This window comes from Ahaetulla prasina, chromosome 2, assembly GCF_028640845.1.
Source record: "Ahaetulla prasina isolate Xishuangbanna chromosome 2, ASM2864084v1, whole genome shotgun sequence".
NCBI lineage: Eukaryota > Metazoa > Chordata > Lepidosauria > Squamata > Colubridae > Ahaetulla > Ahaetulla prasina.
The window spans coordinates 90203362-90228105 of NC_080540.1; the positions used below are offsets into that span (position 1 = coordinate 90203362).

At 43.1% G+C, this 24744-nt stretch overlaps 1 protein-coding gene across 1 annotated transcript in view; it reads left to right on the top strand.

Moving 5' to 3' along the window:
• Positions 1-24744, top strand: part of PDGFRB (platelet derived growth factor receptor beta) — a 121767-nt gene that overhangs the window by 78999 nt on the left and 18024 nt on the right. The window contains exons 14-18 of the mRNA XM_058167064.1: positions 1590-1700; positions 3768-3921; positions 9227-9393; positions 10964-11073; positions 15471-15593. Coding sequence (XP_058023047.1) covers positions 1590-1700; positions 3768-3921; positions 9227-9393; positions 10964-11073; positions 15471-15593 — 665 coding nt within the window. The remainder of the gene's footprint in view (positions 1-1589; positions 1701-3767; positions 3922-9226; positions 9394-10963; positions 11074-15470; positions 15594-24744) is intronic.

Below are 24744 nucleotides of genomic sequence, written 5' to 3' on the forward strand. Positions count from 1 at the left end.
TTGGTAAAAGGTTTCACTCAGGTCCGCTTCCCAGGTGGGAAACAGCCGTAGTTTAAAATCATTGGTGCACATCAAGAAGCGGGAAAACAGAGCAACCTCAGTGGCTGGGCTGCTGGACATCTCCCTTTAAAAGAAGGAGCTGTTGGACAAGCAGGAAAGTTTTTCTCTACTGGCTTTAAAATAAAGAGCTGTAGCCACTCAGCTGAGTCCTGCCTCTTCATTCTCCATGACAGTTGGGAAGATGGGAGTTCATCTGTATAAGGTTGGAGAAGGTTGCATTCAGAATTCCAGGTCTGAATCTAGTTTCTTACTAGATGGCTCTTAGACTGTGAAGCCTCATCCTATGATCTGCAGAATATTTTTCAGAGACTTTTAAAGGATGCTGAAAGATGGGTGACAGGTATAACTATATTCAGATTGTAATATAGTATGCATTACTTAATATTATGGGAAAACCCAGTAATTCACATTTGTGTATCTATGTGGTAAGGGGCTTCATAAACACGAAAGAACTGGGCTGGGAATAAGATGAAGGCTGAGTCAGGAGGGGAAAAAAGAGGTTGCCAAGGAGACATCAGTCATGTTAATGGCAGAGGAGAAAGGCCCCTACATTGTGGGCTTAGAAAAATAATCAGCAAGCTTGTTAAATTGTATTTCATGAATATCATCACAGTGGCCTTGACAGTTAAGGCTATAGTAATGAAGGAAGAATATCAGTATTGGTGTTTCTTTAAATTCTGTGAAGCTGTCCAGAGAGTAATCTGAAGTGAGGTGACTTAGAAATCGAATACATTGACAAACAAATCGTCTGAGAATGTGAAGCTCAAAATTTGTAATTACTCTGCCCCTAGTGGTCACATTTAGCATACTGTGCTAATTGGGATCACACTCTTACCTGATCAGTCAGGGAGAGGCCAGCCCTGGTCCCCCCCTAAGTCATTCCCTGTGGCATAGCTCTTTCTGCCCAAATTTTCATATTAAAGACAGTCCATACAACAATTCTGTCAAGCCCTCCCCATCATAGCTGTTTGTTGTTAGAGAAGACGATGTATTTTATTTTAATTTAATCAAATTTTTTGAGTGCTGCAATCTTACTATTCTCAGCTGTTTTATAGGAAGCAACAATTACATAGCTATTTGATCTTCTGTTTGCTGCAGGACGTACATTGGGCTCTGGAGCCTTTGGCCGTGTGGTGGAAGCAATTGCTCACAGCCTCAGCCATTCCCAGTCTACCATGAGAGTTGCTGTGAAAATGCTCAAGTGTGAGTTTCGACCGTTTCTTCTTCCTCCCAGCACATGGAAATACAGATAATCATGCCGTCTTCCATGCCTGGCTTTCTCCTTTAGGCTGTTTATGTTGTTGTATTCATTGCTTATCTATCTTCCCATTCAATTATCTTTGGTACCAATCCCATGGCATACATAACAGTGTCCATAATGTATAATGTTATCTAAATAATAGCTTACATGATTAATCTGGTTGAGTATCCAACAAGATTGTCCGGATCTTCCTTCTTGTATACGCCCATTGTGGATTGCATTTTAAAGAAGTATCTATATTTCATTACTGTATTCATCCACCTTACAGCCACAGCCCGAAGCAGTGAAAAGCAGGCTCTGATGTCAGAACTGAAGATCATGAGCCACCTTGGGCCCCACTTGAACATTGTGAACTTGCTTGGTGCTTGCACCAAAGGAGGTACCGTTTTCATTTTAATCTCTTCAACCCGGATGTCTGTCTCTCTCTCTACCCTTGCCATTTTCTTCCACTTAACTGGAATTGCTGTCTTGATTTGGCATGAAGTTTGGCAAATAGATGAAGATGTTCATGATTTTTATAAGTTAAAGAGCTATTCCTGTATAGCTATATTCTGAAAAGGACATGACCTGCCTTTTATCACCCTCCCAATTTCCATCCAACGGAAATAAGAACGCTACCATTTACCTCTTTCCAAACCACACATATTTCAATTTCTTCATTAGAATGTAAGTTCAACTTCTGCTGATTTACAAAGAGAGATCTAGTTAGAATTTTGCACTAATAGTTTGTCTTGCCTTTCCAGGACTTTTTTTAAAAAAAATCTCCGTTTAATATACAGCTCCAGATTTCCCAGGTGGTCTTCCATCCAATTACTGATGACAGTTAACTTTTCAAGTTCAACTGTTTAGCTGTTCAAGATCAGCCAAGGCCGCTTAAGTGTGTGCCAAGGCCACTTAGTGTGTGCCATTTGAATGAAACCACCTTTGATGTATAATGAAAGCCCTGTTCATTTTATTGAATCCATTATACACACAACTTTATTGGCTATTTTTAGCCTTTTAATACTATAGAGGCTGTCCTGATCACTAAATAAATTCAAATGTTAATGGAGATTAGTTCTGAAAGTCCTCTTCTCTAAATGCATTGCATCAAAATTGCTAGCTGTCTTTCAATTATGCTTTTAAGATTATGAAAATATCCAGGTTTGTAAATAACACGACCATCATCTGATATAGCTGCACTGGAATATATTTATTTTTATCAAAATAAAAGGGTTCCTGCCACCTGCTGAAATGTTTAAAATCACATTACAGTTTTTAAAAATTGTAACTTGCATGTCCTGCCTACAGGTTCCAGTGCTAGGGGAGGTATGCTATGCTATGTAAGTTGTGCAGGTATTTGCAACTCTTAAAGAAAAAAAGAAACATTTTTTAATCCAAATAATAAAAGCAGGGAGAGGGTCAGTGCAGGAAACAGGGTACCAGAGGCTGGTTCGCATGTTCATCCAGTTCTTGCTTTGTAGTGAAATAGTCAGCAGATGGCAGGTGTGTGATATAAATGCTCCAAGAGACAGCACAAATCTCTCTCTGCAATCAAAATGTGCTTGATCATTTGTTTACAATCACGATTTTATTGTAATCTGATTGCAATTATAATCAATATTGATTTGATCATATAGATCAGCAGATATATAGATGATATGGATTTATAGATAGATAGATAGATAGATAGATAGATAGATAGACAGACAGACAGACAGACAGACAGACAGACAGACAGACAGACAGACAGACAGACAGACAGACAGACACACACACACACACACAGAGTGTTTGATCTATTTATATGCAAGACTCTTTGTGTCTCTTCATTGGGAAAAGGAGTTTTGTGTCTTCTGTTCCACTACTTAGAGAAGAATACCAACCGATAAGCATATGAATTGATCCATCTGCTCTAAGGAGAGGGTAATTTGGCCATCAGATATCCTCAAAATATCAATCCATTGTATTTTTCCAATACTTGGCAATAATAATGATACTTCAAATGATCTTTGACATAGCATTAATGAAGAAAATTGGACATACAGTACATCTGGGAAATATGAGGGTATGTTTACAAGCTTCTACAAAAGCATGCAGTGACATTTTAACACTTTAAAAAAAAGGCTAATCTCTTTCTCTCATACAGAGAAAGAGTTGGAACTCTACTTCCCACATTTAAGTACGGTAATATTATTTTAACCTGAACTATATTAACGACACCTGTGGGATTCCCCCAAAATGCTTCGCTAAGTAAAATGTTCCATCATGCAAAAATCTAGTATTCAAAGAAGAAATATTCTAGATGAGCTTTTGTTTGGAAATAGTAGTCTTGAAGTTTAGTGGAGCGCTAATTACCTCAACACCCCAAATGAATGCTTGTAAAGACTTGCAACTTCAGCAATTCCATCATTAGCTTATGAACAAAAGGTATTTTCTGACTTCCTGAAAATGGCCTTCTGTACAGGTCCCATCTACATCATAACTGAATATTGTCGCAACGGAGACCTGGTGGACTATCTACACAGGAACAAGCATACTTTCCTGCAGTGCTACAGTGAGAAGGCCAAGCAAGAAGCAGAATTGTATGGGAATGGCATGCGTGTGGACCGGCTGCAGAGGTGCCTGTAAATCTGATTACAGTATCTATTTATATAGTCATACCCAACTTACATCAGTAGCAAGGCTGAGTTTAGAAACACAAATTTAACAAATTGAAAAATCCACCAATACAGAAACATATGCAAAATTTCACTGAAAAACCAGAATAGATTTATTCTTTGATGTGCCACAGCATTGAGGATTAGGAGTTTTGTGTTCTTCCCGAACCTTGCTTCTTCTAGTTATAATTTGCCTGGTACCCTGAAAGAGATCTTCAGGGATTACATCCTCTTTATAAACAGAATACAATTTAAATGAATTCAGCTCAGATTGGACTTACTCACTTTACATTATTTCTTTAAAATATTATATCAGATTTCTCTCATATTGGGTTCCAAAGGGAACTGGGGGATATCCTGGAAGTTTTGCTGCAGAGTCCTACTGAAGCCTTAGTAGCAACCTGGAACCTAAGAGTTCAAGGCCTTGGATAGGACCATTCTCCTACAGCTCTCTTGAGCCATCACTTCCCATGGTTCACAAAGGAATTGAGGGTTCTGAAAAAGTTAAGAGATGTTAAGAGCACTGCTAGAGGAAAACTAAGAACGACTCCCACCAGACACGACTTAGAGCTACTATTAGTAGCTCTATCTCATAGCAGTTACATTGGCAAAACAACATTACTTCTCCACTCTTATTACATCCCCAGTGTGTCACCTATCAGCCTTGTACTGGCTCACCCAGTTCCTCCTGGGACAGAGGTGCTCAGATGATCATCTTCAAGGCTGTACAGGGGAATATGTTCAACGCCTGATAAGACAAAGTTGCTTGAATTCATTCTGAGTTGGATCTCATGCATGGAGCAAGTCCATATGACGTGCTGGGAAGGGGTCTTGCCTGGCTACATGGAATGGTTTGACCCACCAGCCTGGACAACTTCTGTCCAGTTTCCAATCTCCCCTTTTTGGTGAAGATTGTGGAAGAAAGGGACTTGGATAAAACAGTTTATCTAGATCCTTTTGTTGTGACTCGTCAGATGCCAGCAGAGCTAGCAGTAGAGTCAGAGAGGGGGAGGGGAAGTCTGGGCCGGCTTCGGAGCCTTTGGAAGGCTCTGATGAGGAAGCAGAATCAGAGGCAGACACAGATGCGGGGCTATCTGTCCGCTCCCAGTGGAGAGGCAGCTGTCTTCGGGGCCTGAGCTGAGAGAGGGGGAGGAGCAGATGGGGCCCATCCCAGATGCGTGTATGCATAGAGAGGAGAGGAGAGCAATGGAAGGCAATAAGGTGGCTCAGGGGGGCGGATTTGTAGACGCTAGCCATCCCTCCCTGGCTGGGAAATAAATAGTAGGTGTCAGACTACCTCTGATTATAGCTAAGAAAGAAAACACCTTGACTTCATTTGAATTAAAGACAAGTACTTTTACTAGCTACAGTCATGATGGCAGCGTATAAAGTTGGATCTGAGACAGAATAAGGCTAACACATCATATCCCCCCCAATTGTCCCTCCTCCTTCAGGAGGTCAGGCTGGTCTGGTCCAATGCCAACTCCTTCTCGGCCCCTCGTGGTAATCTTCTTCCACAGGTCTCTAGTTGTCAGTCATTCGAGGAATGCAGTTTCAGTTAGGAAAACCCGCGTTATTCATCCTCAGCCGTTAATCCCCCACAAGGTTATGTCAGCCGACACTCATAATAGGCTCCTTCCCTATCCTGTACAGTGATATGATACATCTGATTCCTATAATTGTTAGATAATACAGCATAAACATTTCACATTCTATCTACTGCTATAAACTATTCAAAAGTATATGAAGATTAGAGCGGAGGCTGACATTCGGCCCTCCTGCAACAAGGACGTCAGTCCTAGAAAGGAAAAAAGAGAAGTTAGGGTTTGTCAGGATATTTTTTATAGAATTGTGCTATCTTTTCGGAAGCACGAACATCTTCTTTGTTTACCCATTCAGCTTGGGACAAGGGGAAGTGTTTCCAAGCAACGAGATATTGAATTCTATTTCTATGTTTCCGTGAATCTAATATTTCTTTAATTTCAAAATGCTGTTCTCCCTCTATGAGAATAGGTATAGGAGGGGGTGTATGGGTCGCACGGAGAGTGGAAGTATGCTCTGGTTTTAACAAGCTCACATGGAAAACGGGGTGAATTCGTCTAAGTGTTTTTGGCAAGTCCAGCGGAGGCTGACAGTAGGGGTTTGGGAGTGGCCTGTTGTTGTAAACAACTGTTCGTTTTCCAGTGTACATCAGTCAAGTCAGATCCCTTTGCCGGAACCAGGCTTGTCTGGACTAATTGTTCTGTATTTGAGGTGCCAACTGAATCTCCCTGCTGGGAAATAATAGGTAGTGAATTTGCCTCAGCCAGGGTGAACAGGGACTGTTTCTACTTGGCTTAATCATTGAAGGACTTTTTATCTTGACTTCTCATGTGAACAGAGACTGTTCGTGCCCTGTTTCAGAAGGGGAAAAGACTCATTTGTGACCAATTTTGTGACCAACCAACCAAATTGGTTTTTTCTATCCAACGTGAATAAAGACTGTTCTTGTCCTGTTTTTAAAAGGGGGTTGTTTTACTCGTGAGTAAGTGGTTTCTCATTGCTTGCGAAGGCTGGGTCAGAACACTGTTAAGGTCTATCTCATAGCAGCTAGATCGGCAAAACAACTGCCCCAGTGTGTCCCCAGTGTGCACTTGTATCCCCAGTGTGTCACCTATCAGCCTTGTACTGGCTCACCCAGTTCCTCCTGGGACAGAGGTGCTCAGATGATCATCTTCAAGGCTGTACAGGGAATATGTTCAACGCCTGATAAGACAAAGTTGCTTGAATTCATTCTGAGTTGGATCTCATGCATGGAGCAAGTCCATATGACGTGCTGGGAAGGGGTCTTGCCTGGCTACATGGAATGGTTTGACCCATCCCAGATGCGTGTATGCATAGAGAGGAGAGGAGAGCAATGGAAGGCAATAAGGTGGCTCAGGGGGGCGGATTTGTAGACGCTAGCCATCCCTCCCTGGCTGGGAAATAAATAGTAGGTGTCAGACTACCTCTGATTATAGCTAAGAAAGAAAACACCTTGACTTCATTTGAATTAAAGACAAGTACTTTTACTAGCTACAGTCATGATGGCAGCGTATAAAGTTGGATCTGAGACAGAATAAGGCTAACACATCATATCCCCCCCAATTGTCCCTCCTCCTTCAGGAGGTCAGGCTGGTCTGGTCCAATGCCAACTCCTTCTCGGCCCCTCGTGGTAATCTTCTTCCACAGGTCTCTAGTTGTCAGTCATTCGAGGAATGCAGTTTCAGTTGGGAAAACCCCGCGTTATTCATCCTCAGCCGTTAATCCCCCCCCCACAAGGTTATGTCAGCCGACACTCATAATAGGCTCCCTTCCCCTACCCTGTACAGTGATATGATACATCTGATTCCTATAATTGTTAGATAATACAGCATAAACATTTCACATTCTATCTACTGCTATAAACTATTCAAAAGTATATGAAGATTAGAGCGGAGGCTGACATTCGGCCCTCCTGCAACAAGGACGTCAGTCCTAGAAAGGAAAAAAGAGAAGTTAGGGTTTGTCAGGATATTTTTTATAGAATTGTGCTATCTTTTCGGAAGCACGAACATCTTCTTTGTTTACCCATTCAGCTTGGGACAAGGGGAAGTGTTTCCAAGCAACGAGATATTGAATTCTATTTCTATGTTTCCGTGAATCTAATATTTCTTTAATTTCAAAATGCTGTTCTCCCTCTATGAGAATAGGTATAGGAGGGGGTGTGTGGGTCGCACGGAGAGTGGAAGTATGCTCTGGTTTTAACAAGCACACATGGAAAACGGGGTGAATTCGTCTAAGTGTTTTTGGCAAGTCCAGCGGAGGCTGACAGTAGGGGTTTGGGAGTGGCCTGTTGTTGTAAACAACTGTTCGTTTTCCAGTGTACATCAGTCAAGTCAGATCCCTTTGCCGGAACCAGGCTTGTCTGGACTAATTGTTCTGTATTTGAGGTGCCAACTGAATCTCCCTGCTGGGAAATAATAGGTAGTGAATTTGCCTCAGCCAGGGTGAACAGGGACTGTTTCTACTTGGCTTAATCATTGAAGGACTTTTTATCTTGACTTCTCATGTGAACAGAGACTGTTCGTGCCCTGTTTCAGAAGGGGAAAAGACTCATTTGTGACCAATTTTGTGACCAACCAACCAAATTGGTTTTTTCTATCCAACGTGAATAAAGACTGTTCTTGTCCTGTTTTTAAAAGGGGGTTGTTTTACTCGTGAGTAAGTGGTTTCTCATTGCTTGCGAAGGCTGGGTCAGAACACTGTTAAGGTCTATCTCATAGCAGCTAGATCGGCAAAACAACTGCCCCAGTGTGTCCCCAGTGTGCACTTGTATCCCCAGTGTCAGCCCTGTACTGGCTCACCCAGTTCCTCCTGGGACAGAGGTGCTGAGATGATCACCTTCAAGGCTGTACAGTGAAATATGCTCAACACCTGATGGACAAAGTTGCTTGCATTCATTCTGAGTTGGATCCCATGCATGGAGTAAGTCTGTGACATTCTGGGAAGGGGTCTTGCCTGGTTACCTGGGAATAGTTTGACCCACCAGCCTGGATAACTTTCATCCAGTTTCCAACTTCCCTTTTTGGTGAAGATTGTGAAAAGGGTGATGGCCTAGTACCTTCTGAGAGACTTAGATAAAACAGATTATCTAGATATTTCTCAGTCAGGATTCAGGCCCAGTTATAGGATGGAAACAGCATTGGTCACACTTGTCAATGATCTTTGGCAAGAGCAGGATGGGATAGTACAACCATTCTTTTTTCTCCTTGACCATTCAGTGACTTTTGGTACCATCAACCATAGTATCCTTTTGGGTCAGCTATGGGGGTTGAAGCTGGGCGGCACAGTTTTGCGCTGGTTTGGCTTCTTTCTCCAAGGAAAGGTGCTAACAGGAAGTGAGAGGTCTAGCCCTATTATACAGATAATAGCCTTCAATTACTGCTAATAGGCAAGCTGCTTCATAACTCAGGTATTTGACCACATGCACATTCTGCATGCAGTAATTTTTGATTCAGTCTTGTCGGTAAATAATGTGTGTATAAATCACAGCACTTAATTTTCTTTCCCTCGGTGAAATAATTTTTCTTGCACTGTTCCTTTTCTTTGCCTATGAGCAGCTTTTACTGTTGTAAACAAATAATGGGGAAAGAAAACACTGCTAAGTTTTGATTCTTGCCTTCCTGATTTTATACTAGAGGTGGCTTATTATCAGAAAACTGTACTAAGGGGACAACAGGTTTAAAAATCTTATCCCTCTTTGCAGTCATACATCCGTATCCGTAGAAAGTGATGGGGGCTACATGGACATGAGTAAGGATGAATCACTGGATTATGTGCCCATGTCTGACATGAAGGGTGAAATCAAGTATGTAGACATTGATTCTTCCAACTACGGCGCGACATATGAGCTGGACAGTTATTCGCCTTCAGGTAAAAGATTACTGAAAAACAAGTTTGCATAATTACAAACAAAACGAAGTTTTGTTCATTCTTAAATGCTTCATCCAGTTGAGAAGTAGTTCCCAATTTATGACCATTCATTCAGCAGCCATTCAAAGTTACAACAGTGTAGAACAAAAGGATTTACAAGCCTGTGGCCAAAGTTACAGCAATTGCAGCGCCCTCATGGCCATTATGGGATGGAAACAGCATTGGTCACACTTGTCAATGATCTTTGGCAACAGCAGGTTGGGGATAGTGTAACTACCCTTGCTCTTCTTGACCTCTCAGTGACTTTCAGATAAAACAGATTATCTAGATATTTCTCAGTCAGGATTCAGGCCCAGTTATAGGATGGAAACAGCATTGGTCACACTTGTCAATGATCTTTGGCAAGAGCAGGATGGGATAGTGCAACCATTCTTTTTTCTCCTTGACCTTTCAGTACTATCAACCATGGTATCCTTTTGGGTCAGCTATGGGGGCTGAGGCTGGGTGGCACAGTTTTGCACTAGTTTGGCTCCACTTTGCTTAACAACTAATTCCCACAACACTGTCAAATAATTAACTAAGACTGTATTACTATTATTCTTCTCTTCCTTACTAGTATTTATCTCTTCCCACTTATTTACTATAACCATGTTGCTTGTATCTTTCAATTATGTTGTTTTTATTTATTTCCTAGTACAATTTGATAGCTTATTGGTAACCTTGACTATCACTAAGTGCTGTATCTTTTGATTCTTTATGAATATGTTTTATTTTTTCTTTATGTACACTGAGAGCATATACACCTAAGACAAATTCCTTGTGTGTCCAATCACACTTGGCCAATAAAGAATTCTATTCTATTTCTCCAAAGAAAGGTGTTAATAGGAAGTGAGAGTCAGGCACACCTTTGGAGTGTGTGTGTTTGTGTGTCTCCGCTACTGGGGAAAAAATCAGCCGCACCTTCCAAGACTTTCAGTATGAGGGTGATGAGTGAGAGAGATTCCTGGTGTGTTGGAGCCATTTCAGGGGGAAGGGGAGCAAGCTTCACTCTCCACAGGCACTTAGAGACTTCATTACCCTGCTAAGGGAGAGAGAGACTCTTTGCTGGGGTTGCTGGTGCTCCTAATAAAGGGAACATTTGATTAAAAACCGTGTGTTTGTCATGTTTGGGTACCAGGTCAGAACATCTGGCTTCCCAGCATGCACTTATTTTGAGAATGCGAGCTGATGGCTAAAGGGGTTGGAACAGCTTCAAAACAATATAATTGTATTTGTCCCAGTGGCCACTAGATGGGGCTACAGAGCAACAACAGTATATATAAAAATTGTACGCTGAGGCATGACAGATTGCTTCGCTCAATGACAGAGATTCTGGTCCTAATTGTGGTTATAAGTTGAGGACCACCTGTATAATTTAATGTTGGGTGAAGGAAATGTCTGTTTCCATTGATCTTATATTCCAGAATCTTGTATTCCAACAAGACCGTTATAGTGTATGTGTGCAGAAATGTTTTATGTCTGTCCTTTTAAAAGGTGATTTAATAATCACTGTTTTGTTTTATATTTCCAGCTTCAGAAAAAGCGACCTTGATCAGCGAGTCTCCTCTCCTCAGCTATATTGATCTTGTTGGAGTTGGCTTCCAAGTGGCTAAGGGAATGGAGTTCTTAGCTTCTAAAAACGTAAATATATTTGCACTCAGGATTATATAACTATATTTATGGATATCTGGTTTCAAAGGAGAAGGGGTCATGGATGAGTACGTGTTTGTGCTCAAGTAAAAAACAGAAACAGGTGGAAATGAACAAGGGTGTTTCTCTCAAAAGCATAAATAGGAGGGCTGTTAGTGTAGATGTTACTAGACTTTGGTATGTTGTTTTTTTAGACATTACTGAAACCTTTTTCACAACCAGCCGTGTTTACCTAATCCCCCTGCATGCACAGACCAAAAGCTATGACATTCAGTAAGAAAAGACTAGCTCAGTAAATTCAGATTCTTCAAGCAAAGGGAGGCAGTCCCTCAGAATAAAGATTTGATAGATCATGAATGGGAAGCTGACTGTTGCTTTGTATTCTTCCTTACCAATTAAATAGAAGATCTGGTGAATATATTTTGCTTTATATGCTCCAAAATCTGGTTAACTTGGGGTATTAAACTACCTTGGATTAAATGGAGGGTTTCTTCTCCTTCAAGTAGCAAAAAAAGCTTTGTAGTGCAATCTAGTAAGTATCATTAAAAATCCAATTAATTGTGTCACAGGGTTCATTTCAGACATAATAGCTCACTCATCAGCATGTCTATGTTGTCATAACCTTGATCAGGGTTGAGCCATTTTGGTCACGTGAGGCATTTGGCTAATAGTGGTGGCAAGGAGAAAAAAAAGACTAAACCTCGTGCAGACAAAGAAACTGATTCTAAGTTACCACATAATCTGCCGTTGTTTTTCCTGAAGTACATTCTCACAAGCCAGCATTAAGATGTCACATACGGTATGGATGTCACAAGCAATTTCTAGTACCACAAGGTAAAAAAAAATACAGCTGGGAAACATCCTGACTGTAAGACAGAGAATTTCTCAAGTTCTACCCAACAATGAATTTGAATAGAAAGATAGGTGGCATATACAGTACATGTAATAATGAATTTGAAGGGCAAAAGAATCGCAGCATCTCAAAGTACAAGGAACTAATTCTGCAATGAAGTATGAATTCGGCTTTTGTAGTTTCTAAAACACAGCATGTTATGTGAACCAGGCAATGGTGGCTATTTAATATAGTTAAACAAAAGATTGCTTAGCATGACGTATAAACTTAGTGTTCAAAATCAAATTTTCTGATTTTTGTATGATTCTAGGTTCTTTGGAACCATGGGCAAAAATGCCACAATATAGTAAACAATGAGAACAAACTATTTCTTTGTTTTTCTGTTCCCTTGTGGCTGGTTGCAATTCCTACTTTCACACGCTTGTATGTGACGCAAGACAAAGGAGGTGGAACGGAACAGCCTTAGATTTAACCCAAGATATCCACTATCTGAGAAAGTATTCTTCTCCCTAATCTTTGTTCAACTGACTACCAAATAGTCCTTCAACACTACTGATAGGATGTCTACACCATGGGGAACCAGGTAGTTTGCAGGGTGGGTGGGGGCAAACTCTGTTTCCAAATTCAAGAGGAACAAATTGAGAAGAGCTCAGGTGCTGCCTCCTGGCATCAGCTGCCTGAAGGAATATTTTCACATGTCTAATATAAAAATAGAAAAATGTGGGTGAGACAGCATCACCACCAGATGAATTCGTAACTGGCTTTCGACCAGCTCCTTGGTATTCCGAGGAGCTGAGAGAGATGAAACGCCGGAAAAGACGCCTAGAGAGTGATTGGAGGGCCAGCCGTTCTGAATCTGATCGAACACTAGTTAGGTCTCATATTCAGACCTATCTAGTGGCGATAAGAGTGGCAAAAAGTAAGTATTTTTCCGCTCTTATTGCATTGGCAGATAATTGCCCAACCGCCCTGTTTAGGGTGACCCGCTCCCTACTTCATCAGGGAGCTCGGGATAACCCCTTGCAGGGGCATGCTGAGGACTTTGGACAATACCTGCACGATAAAATCGCTCAGATTCGGGATGGGCTGGACTCCGATTGGGTAGATCCAGGTTGGATGACGGAGGCCGTTCTTGATGATGTTATCTAGGATGAGTTTGATTCTGTGGCTCCCGAGGACATGGACAGGATATTGGGGAGGCTGAATGCGATCACATGTTTGCTGGACCTGTGTCCCTCCTGGTTGGTACTGGCCACGCAGGAGGTTACATGAGGCTGGCTACAGGGAATTGTTAACGCTTCTTTGATGGAGAGTGTCTTCCCGTCCGCCTTGAAAGAGGCGGTGGTGAGACCCCTTCTCAAGAAGCCTTCCCTGGATCCAGCTATTTTATCGAACTATCGTCCGGTCTCCAACCTTTGTTTTTGTGGCGGAGGTTGTCGAGAGTGTGGTGGCACGACAGCTTCCCCGATACCTGGATGAAACTGTCTATCTAGACCCGTTCCAGTCCGGTTTCCGACCTGGGTACAGCACGGAGACGGCCTTGGTCGCGTTAGTGGATGATCTCTGGAGGGCTCAGGATAGGGGTTGTTCCTCTGCCCTGGTCCTATTAGATCTTTCAGCAGCTTTTGATACCATTGACCATGGTATCCTGCTGCGACAGCTGGAGAGATTGGGAGTGGGAGGCACCGTTTTTCGGTGGTTTTCCTCCTATCTCTCTGACCGGACGCAGACAGTGTTGGCAGGGGGGCAGAGGTTGGCTGCAAGGTGCCTCACGTGTGGGGTGCCACAGGGGTCGGTTCTCTCGCCTCTCCTGTTCAACATCTATATGAAGCCGCTGGGTGAGATCATCCGTGGTTTTGGGGTGCAATATCATCAGTACACTGTACATTTCCACCCCTGACCACCCCAACAAGGCCATTGAAGTGATGTCCCGGTGTCTGGAGGTCATGTGGGTCTGGATGGGGAGGAACGGGCTTCGACTCAATCCCTCCAAGACTGAGTGGCTGTGGATGCCGTCATCCCGGTACAGTCAGCTGGTTCCTTCGCTGACTGTTGGAGGCGAGTCATTGGCCCCTATGGAGAGGGTCCGCAACTTGGGTGTTCTCCTGGATGCTCGGCTGTCATTAGAATAACATATGACGGCCGTCGCCAGGGGAGCCTTTTATCAGGTCCGCCTGATTCGCCAGTTGCGGCCCTTCATAGACCGGGATTCCTTATGCACGATCACTGACGCCCTCGTCACTTCCCGCCTGGACTACTGTAATGCTTTCTACATGGGGCTCCCCTTGAAGAGCACCCGGAGGCTCCAACCGGTCCAGAATGCGGATGCACGGGTAATAGAGGGAGCTACTCGTGGCTCTCCTGCGCAAGCTGCACTGGTTGCCAGTGGTCTTCTGGGTGCAATTCAAGGTGTTGGTTACCACCTTTAAAGCGCTCCATGGCATAAGACCGGGCTATTTACGGGACCGCCTACTGCCACCGATAGCCTCCCACCGACCTCTGCGCTCACACAGGGAGGGTCTCCTCAGGGTGCCATCAGCCAAACAATGTCGGCTGGTGACCCCCAGGGGGAGAGCCTTCTCTGTGGGAGCACCTGCCCTATGGAATGAGCTTCCTCTGGGGTTACGATTACTCCCCGACCTCCGGACCTTCCGTCGTGAACTCAAGACCTTTCTGTTTTACCGCGCAGGGCTGGCCTAATGCATTATGGTTTTTAATTGGTTTTTTTTAATCATTTTTCTATTAATAGTTTTAAATGGGGTTAGCCAAATTGAATTAGATTTTTAAAATGTTTTAATTCTATTTATAAAATTGTTTTTTATATTGGCTGTAAACCGCCCTGAGTCCTTTGGGAGAAGGGTGGTATAGAAATCAAATAAATTCTAATTCTAACCACACTCAACATGTAGTCATTAATGGAAGTGCATCTACATGGAGCAGGCAGCTCCATTAGCTGACTCTGCAGCAGCAGCAGGCCTGACTGCACTGGTCCAACTGAGCTGTGCAGGTCAAATTGCACCCACCAACGCCCCACCTACCTGCATGATTTTGTTAGTTGAGGCTCTCAGATTTGTTCCAGAGGGGAGGGGTATTACATATGTAAATAGAGTGTGTGAAGCCTTGAGCAAAGAGACATTAACATACCCGGCGCTCATTGGTCCATTTGAGCAGCGGGAAAATGAAGCAATTTCAGTGGCTGGGCTGCCTGACAGGTCCCTTTAAAAGAGGGAGCTGTCAGACAACCGGGCAAGAAGTTTACTGATCTTTTAAAATAAAGAACTGAAGTCACTGTACAGAGTCCTGCCTCTTCATTCGTCCCCTATTTAATAATAAAGCTTAGAAAGCAGTATTTCCACATGTCTGTAGAGCAGCTGCCTGAGCAACTCTTAATCATATGCATTACATGTATCATTGCATGTTGTGATGTTGCTTCATTCTGAGGAACTCCAAGGCACAATAATTACTTTTGCAAGAAAAATTAGGACACCTAAGATATACATCTACACACTCAGCATGTCTTTTCCCTATTATCCAGTGTGTGCACCGTGATCTGGCTGCAAGAAACGTACTGATCTGCGAAGGGAAACTGGTGAAGATCTGTGACTTTGGCCTAGCCAGGGACATCATGCGGGATTCAAATTATATTTCCAAAGGAAATGTGAGTAAGCAAGATTACCTGGCCCGTGGGTGGTCCCTCTGACCAAAATAAGAGTTAAACATGCATTTATGATCCTTGCTCCACCTGACCTTTTTAATTTCTTAGGGAAGACACATACCCCACAAATTTAAATTTCAAATCCTCAAGCATTCTGAAGATTTGTTTTATGTAGCTAGCCATATACCGACATGCAGCCACCGTTAAAAGAGTAGGAATTATGAATTCTCAGAAGACAACATCTTCATTCTCTTTTAATTAGACCAAACTTAGCCTGAATAGTTACAGCTTCTTGGTTGGTGGTGGTAACAGCGCATCCCTGTTTTGCCTTGCCAAAAGTGTACATTGAGCAATTTCCCTGATAATTTTTAAATGAGTCCTAATAATTTGGCTCTTTCTATACACTTTTAACACAATAGATCTGCACATTTATGCTATTGCTGCTATTGTTTTAACAATTTTAATGATTTTTGTTTTTCTAAAGTTTATTCATTTGTTTAAATTGTGGCTTATTTTTTATCATGAAATCGCAAAGTATCTCAAGGAGTTTTGTTTCCGAAAGACACAAAATATTCCACATAGATTATTTTGGCCTCACCCACCAGATAATTGACATTCTTCATAAATGATTTTGCATGGAAGTATCTTCATTTCTAAGTCTCTGGAAGTATGAACTTTTTCCTGAATTTAAAAAGAGATTTTCACCAACTTGCCAATCTCCATATACTTAGAACTATAATCTGTATAATTCCTTGTCATTGGTTATGCTGGGAAGACCTGAATGGAGCTGAAATCTGAAACTTCTAATGAACTTCTGATTGCCAATCAGTTCTTTCAGCTAATATCTATATAGCTATATCATTAACACAGTACAACATGCTCATGATAATCATTATGGATGTGGCTTGAAGACTGGATTCAATTGAACAATAAAAGGGTATTAACATTAGAGGGTCATGACCTTCAACTCGGCTGGCACGCATTCCTTTGGGAAGGAAAAAGCAAAACCCACACATATTTTCAGAGACACTTAGTGAGAGATGCCTTGATAAGCATCTGGGGAAAAAATAGGAAAAATCATTACATGAACATTCCAATTTGGCTATCCACAATGGAGGTGACCTACCCAAACTTATTAGATTTAAATAAGGTGGTGAGATATTCAGAACTATTAGATGAACAAGGAGAATTAAAATCTGATCAGGAACTAAAGAATGAATAAAGATTGATTGGTGGCCCTATCTCCAAATCATTACAAGATATAAAAAAGATTTAGAACAATATGGCATCTATGGAAAACAATTGGTATTGGATAAAGTATTATTAGGGACAGGGGGAAAAATTATTACCAAAACATATAACTTCTTCCTAAGATTTAAAATGGAAGAAGAAGCTCTAAAGAAGACAATGATAAGTTGGCCCAGAAATTTCGGATATAGTATTGAATTAGACCATTGGGACAAATTATGGGAGAAAAATTATAAATTAACGATGTCAGCTGCCTATAAGGAAAACCTCTACAAAATGTTTTACCATTGGCATTTACCCCCAGGCAGATTGGCCAAAATGTTTTCAAACTGTTCACCTGAATGCTGGAGATGTATTCATAAACAGGGAACTTTCTACCATATGTGGTGGACCTGCCCCAAAGCCAGGAAGTATTGGCATAAAATAAGGCCAGAACTATTTTTATTGGGCATCTCAGATGGGAAAATATGTAAAAAAATTATATATAATATTACATATATTAACTGCAACCAGAATCATTTTTGTTCAAAATTGAAAACAGACTAATATTCCTTCAGAGGCAATGATAATAAAAAAGATACTTGAGTATGCAGAAATGGTTAGGTTGACTATGGAATTGAAAGAGAGAGAAAAATCGGAGTATTATCTAGTTTGGAGTAGATGGTATACTTGGCTTGAGAATAGGAGCAAAACTAATGCATAAGAATTATATAATATTGATGTCAATATGATCATATGACATCATTAAATATTATAATTCAAATGACCATATAATATAGTGGAGGCTCTGCGTGTGCGCGAGATGGCGGCTCGCTAGAGGATCGGAGCCGGCGACGGGATGGTCTCCTGTGGATGGCGGCGTCCTGGCGGCATGCCGAGCTGCTTGCATCCCCCGGCCTGCTGGGTCATCTTCTCGGCAGCTGTGGGAGAGGTCTTTGGACCTTCTCGGATTCACGGCTGCTGAAAACAAGGCCGGGAGGGCGAGCGATGAACGGCGGCCATTTTCCAAGGCGCGAGGTGAGGCCGTGGCTCGTCTTTTCTCAGATGTGAGAGGAGGCCGCGGCTTGTTTTTCCTCCCGCGGTGTTCCGACCTTCCCCCTGCCTTGTTTCAAACGGTGATGGGGGTGAAGGGCTGTTTCCGGTTTTTTGTCGTCTTCCCTGCCTGAGTCTCTCTACTATGATGCTCCGGCTTCGCTCCTTGCTGCGTTGGGATCTGCGGCGTTTTACAGCTTACTGGCCCCCCTCAGAGGTGCCTGGCTTGGCCTTTGGAAAAGGCCTGGTCCTGCGGAGTGGTCAGGCCTTTGGGCAGGGCCTGGACTTTTGGAGTGAGTGGCCTGCCTTGGAGAGGTTCTGGCCTTGGAGCAGCTTGGCGGAGGGTGGCGGCGTGGGAGGCATCGGAGGAGTCCTGGCCTATTTTGGCTTGTCTTGCTAATAGTGCAATGTCATCTGCACTTTACATGGCCTTTTGGGACTCTTTGCCCGTGATTGGTCCCTTGGGACTATTGTGGAAGACGTCTTGGGACTGGGTTGCGATCTGCCGGGGGACTTATCCGGAAACAACGATGGGCACCGATGGCGGTGATGGAAGTGCCACCTACCTCATTCTTAAGGATTTTAGGACTCGGCCATGGACGAATTAGCAGTACATTCTGGACTTATTAAGATCTTCTGACCAGGACTTTATTATGGATTAGTTGCCATAAATGCTATCTGTCTATTTTTTCCATCTTTATATCATCTTCGTCATCATTTGCCAGCCCCCATTTGAAGAGTCATCAGATAATGGGTATCCATTTGAGGAACTATCATATAATAATATTCTGCCATCCTGGGACAGTACCACCTCTCGCCGATTCCTATCTTATTTATGCGATATTCTGTACATGAACTCTTGCGCCTGTGAGGTGCCCCCGCCTCTCAGGAGTGGCCCGTCTCATTACCGAGGGCCAGCCTCAATGATGGGTCTTGGGACCCACAGAGGTGGCATGCGTCTAGGAAGAGCCTCTGGGGATTTTTAGATAGGGAATTTTTAAGGGGAGGGAGGGTAAGGGCGGGTATTGGGGGTAACCCATCGGGGGGGCAGTCCCTGCGTGCGCTCGCAGCGTTTGTCTAATAGGTTCGAAGGTTATGGGGGAGGATTGCATTCCTACTTGTGAGGGTGGCTCCATTTGCACGGTAAGTGATAGGGGCAGATATGGCGGAAGCGAGGGGTCGTATCGATCTTTGGGGGTGCGTGCTCGATGTTTGAAGGCGATCGCACGCCCCGACCCCTTAGACTCTTCCCATTCCCCGGGTGGCCAAGACCCTCAGAGCTTGGACCTTCAGTTGATGTTGTGCAACGCATGTTCCGTGGTTAACAAGGCCCCCCTAATTTGTGATCTTATACAGGGGGGATCCGCGGACCTTATGGGCATTACGGAAACCTGGTTGGGGACGGAGGGGGGGTGCCCCTTGTTGAAATGTGCCCACCGGGTTTCCGAGCATTCCATCAACCGAGGGCCCAAGGTAGGGGTGGGGGGGTGGCGGTTGTTATTAAGGAGAGTCTAGAGCCGTAGGAGACCACTGTACCTCAGATTGCCGGTTGTGAATCCCTCTTTGTGAAGTGGGGGCATAGGGGTCAGATGGGCTTGTTGGTCACGTACCTGGCTCCTTGCTGCATGACAACAGCCCTGCCTGAGCTGCTGGAGGTGCTTGCTGGGGTGGCGGTTGAGACCCCCAGATTTATGGTCATGGGGGACTTTAACTTGCCATCAACTGGCATGTCATCGACGACAGCTCGGGAGTTCATGGCCTCCATGACGGCCTTGGACCTGACACAAGTAGTTGATGGCCCTACTCGCAATGGAGGAGGCACACTGGATTTGATTTTTATCTCTGATTTGTTTTATTTGGCTGTAAACCGCCCTGAGTCCTTCGGGAGAAGGGCGGTATAAAAATTTGATTAAATAAATAAATAAATAAATATAGGGTAGTGAACTACAGAAATAGAACCTATGTAAATACGAATGTTATGGATGATATGGAAATGCTGTAATGAGTGAACATTTGTATTTTGTTTTTTAATGTTAAAAATGTTTAATAATTTTTTAAAAAAAATCATTATGGATACAGATAAGCAAGCTCCCAAATTCCTCATGCATAAAATTTAAATTACCCAACTAATTTTATCATTCCCATTGCTTTCTGTTGAATTTGGTATGTGGATGCGCACGCATACATATACATCATATATATGTTTATATACTATATAATCTTTTTTATATGATGTTGTGACAAAATAAATAAATAAATAAATAAAATAAATAAATACACTTTGGTTTCAGTCCCTGAAAGCCTCAACCAAAGTATGACCAGAGGGGGGCGTGGCCATGACCGTGGTGGGGTAAGGACCTTTCCTTCACTTCACAGGGCTTAATAATGAAGATTTATGAGGATTAATGCTGTTTGGAATGCACCGTTATGGATGAAAGTTAATAAATCATGAAGTGGAAGTGTTAATAGCCCAGCAGACTGAATTTAAAACTGGTAGGTCATCTGAAACTGCTTGAATTAAGGAGTTTTTACTGCGTGGGATGACCGAACTGGCAGACACGATGAGTTTGGAATAAACTGCTGTCTTTTGCTTTCCTTATTATAATTATCGTGTTCTGTGTTAAATGCTGAGGCTAAGGAATATCAAAGACTGAATTTGCTAATGAGAAGAATTTTAATTGAAAATTAAAATGTGCTGGACTGACTGGCTGAAGAAGATTTTATTAGGTGGATAATTTTTTTTATTATTATTATTATTTTTCTTTTGAGAGGAAATTAATAGCTTGTTTATATTACAGAAAACAAAAAAAGGACTTTGTTTTGAAGTTCAAGCTGGTTGTTTTTTATCTCTGGACAGTGGTTGAGGGATCTGGACTTGAGAGATCTAGTCATTGAACCTTTGTCATGGTCAGATCACTCTCTCCTTCGTCTGGACTTTCGGACCGCCACTCAACACCGCAGGGAGACGGGACCAATACGTTGGTTCCGTCCCAGGTGCCTGATGGACCCGGAGAGGTTCCTGACGGAGTTTGGGCCATTCCCTGAGGATCTGGCTCACGGCATGGCTGAAGAACTAGTCGCGGCTTGGGAACTGGCCGCGGCTGGGGCTCTGGACCGTGTCGTGCCTTTGCGGCCTCTGACCCGGCGCAGGTCTCAACCAGCTCCTTGGTTTTCCGAGGAGCTGAGGGAGATGAAACGCCGGAGAAGACGCCTAGAGAGTTCCTGGAGGTCCAGCCGTTCGGAGGCTGATCGGACACTAGTTAGGTCATATAGTAAGGCCTACCTAGTGGCACTGAGGGAAGCGAAACGTTGTTACGTTTCCTCCCTCATTGCGTCGGCAGATAACCGCCCGGCCGCCCTGTTTCGGGTGACCCACTCTCTCCTTCAACAGGGGGAGCGGGATGACCCATTACAGGGACGTGCCGAGGAGTTTAGTGGTTATCTATACGATAAAATCGTTCAGCTTCGGGATGGGTTGGATCAAAATTGGATAGATCCAGGTGAGAGGTCAGAGACTCGTCTTGTTGAGATTGTTTGGGATGAATTTGACCCTGTGGCTCCTGAGGACATAGACAGGTTGTTGGGGAGGTTGAATGCCACCACATGTTTACTGGACCCGTGCCCCTCCTGGCTGGTACTGGCCACACAGGAGGTGACACAAGGCTGGCTCCGGGGGATTACTAACGCTTCATTGTTGGAGGGGGTTTTCCCCGCTGCCTTGAAAGAGGCAGTGGTGAGACCCCTCCTCAAGAAGCCTTCCCTGGACCCAGGTGTTTTAGGTAATTATCGTCCAGTCTCCAACCTTCGCTTTGTGGCAAAGGTTGTAGAGAGTGTGGTGGCACGTCAATTGCCCCAATACCTGGATGAAACTGTCTATCTAGACCCATTCCAGTCTGGCTTTTGGCCCGGATACAGTACGGAGACGGCTTTGGTCGCGTTGGTGGATGCTCTCTGGAGGGCCAGGGATAGGGGTTATTCCTCTGCCCTGGTCCTATTAGACCTCTCAGCGGCTTTTGATACCATTGACCATGGTATCCTGCTGCACCGGTTGGAGAGTTTGGGAGTGGGAGGCACCGTTTATCGGTGTTTCTCCTCCTATCTCTCTGACCGGTCGCAGACGGTGTTGGCAGGGGGGCAGAGATCGACCCCAAGGCGCCTCACTTGTGGGGTGCCGCAGGGGTCAATTCTCTCGCCTCTCCTGTTCAACATCTATATGAAGCCGCTGGGTGAGATAATCAGTGGTTTTGGGGTGAGGTTTCAACTGTACGTTGATGATACGCAGCTGTACTTTTCCACCCCAGGCCACCCCAACAAAGCTATCGAGGTACTGTCCCGGTGTCTGGAAGCCGTACGTGTCTGAATGGGGAGAAACAGGCTCAAGCTCAATCCCTCCAAGATGGAGTGGCTGTGGATGCCGGCACCCCGGTACAGTCAGCTGCAGTTGCGGCTGACTGTTGGGGGCGAGTCACTGGCCCCGATGGAAAGGGTGCGCAACTTGGGCGTTCTCCTGGATGGGCGGTTGTCTTTTGAAGACCATCTGACGACTGTATCCAGGAGAGCTTTTTATCAGGTTTCCCTGATTCGCCAGTTGCGCCCCTTCCTTGACCGGGATGCCTTATGCACGGTCACTCATGCTCTTGTTACCTCTCGCTTGGATTACTGCAATGCTCTCTACATGGGGCTCCCCTTGAAGAGCACCCGGAGGCTCCAGTTGGTTCAGAATGCAGCTGCGCGGGTGATAGAGGGAGCCACTCATGGCTCCCATGTGACACCACTCCTGCGCAGGCTGCACTGGCTACCTGTGGTCTTCCGGGTGCACTTCAAGGTGCTGGTTACTACCTTTAAAGCGCTCCATGGCTTAGGACCGGGTTACTTATGGGACCGCCTACTGCTACCGATTGCCTCTCACCGACCCGTGCGCTCCCACAGAGAGGGACTCCTCAGGATGCCATCCGCCAAACAATGTCAGCTGGCAGCCCCCAGGAGTAGGGCCTTCTCTGTGGGGGCTCCCACCCTCTGGAATGAACTTCCCCCAGGACTTCGCCAACTTCCGGACCTTCGAACCTTCCGCCGCGAGCTGAAGACATATTTATTCATCCATGCAGGACTGGCATAGGGTTTTTAGTTTTTATTTGGTTTTAATTTTAGTGGGTTTTATTCTTTTAAAGATTTTAACTTGGGCCAAATTGAATAAGCTTTTTAAATAGTATTTTATTCTGTATTTATTATGTCTGATTTGTTTTATTTGGCTGTAAACCGCCCTGAGTCCTTTGGGAGAAGGGCGGTATAAAAATTTGATTAAATAAATAAATAAATAAATATAGGGTAGTGAACTACAGAAATAGAACATATGTAAATACGAATGTTATGGATGATATGGAAATGCTGTAATGAGTGAACATTTGTATTTTGTTTTTTAATGTTAAAAATGTTTAATAATTTTTTTTTAAAAATCATTATGGATACAGATAAGCAAGCTCCCAAATTCCTCATGCATAAAATTTAAATTACCCAACTAATTTTATCATTCCCATTGCTTTCTGTTGAATTTGGTATGTGGATGCGCACGCATACATATACATCATATATATGTTTATATACTATATAATCTTTTTTATATGATGTTGTGACAAAATAAATAAATAAATAAAATAAATAAATAAATACACTTTGGTTTCAGTCCCTGAAAGCCTCAACCAAAGTATGACCAGAGGGGGGCGTGGCCATGACCGTGGTGGGGTAAGGACCTTTCCTTCACTTCACAGGGCTTAATAATGAAGATTTATGAGGATTAATGCTGTTTGGAATGCACCGTTATGGATGAAAGTTAATAAATCATGAAGTGGAAGTGTTAATAGCCCAGCAGACTGAATTTAAAACTGGTAGGTCATCTGAAACTGCTTGAATTAAGGAGTTTTTACTGCGTGGGATGACCGAACTGGCAGACACGATGAGTTTGGAATAAACTGCTGTCTTTTGCTTTCCTTATTATAATTATCGTGTTCTGTGTTAAATGCTGAGGCTAAGGAATATCAAAGACTGAATTTGCTAATGAGAAGAATTTTAATTGAAAATTAAAATGTGCTGGACTGACTGGCTGAAGAAGATTTTATTAGGTGGATAATTTTTTTTTTATTATTATTTTTCTTTTGAGAGGAAATTAATAGCTTGTTTATATTACAGAAAACAAAAAAAGGACTTTGTTTTGAAGTTCAAGCTGGTTTTTTTTTTTTTTTTTTTTCTTCTCTGCCGACGTGGAGAAAAAATGGCGCTGATTAAGCTGTGAGGTAATTGTGTTTCTTTGTGGAGTGAATATGACTCATAAGTTACTGATAAGCTACTAACGAGTGCAAATAAGCCGTTTCGCTTCAATTAAAAGATTGTCGTCCCTTGATCTTCATCAAGACCCTCTGTAAAATTGGTTTGACTGCTGTCCTTTGATCTTCACTAAGACTCTTTGAAAAATAGGAATCCCAGTTTGAGAAATTTTTTGGTTTTTTTTTTTCAAAATGACTCAACAACTTTCAGAAACGCAGCAAATTGCTGCAGCTTTAAATAAAATTGGGGAAAAAATAGCAGGACTATCAGAGCGTATAGATAATTTGACATTTAAACTGACATCCGAAGTGCAAAATTTAAAGCAAGATATGAATGATAACTTTGCTAAACAAAAAGAGGAAATGATAATGATTAAAGATGAAATGGAGCAGCTGCATGTGCATGAGGCAAAAGTAGATCGGCAAATTGGCAAAATATTTTATAAAAATGAGCAGCAAGATAAGAGAATTTGTCTTTTGGAAGAAGAGATGAGGAAATATAATTTTGTTATTAGAGGAATCTCGGAAGAAAGGGAGGATAAATTGAAACAGCGGGT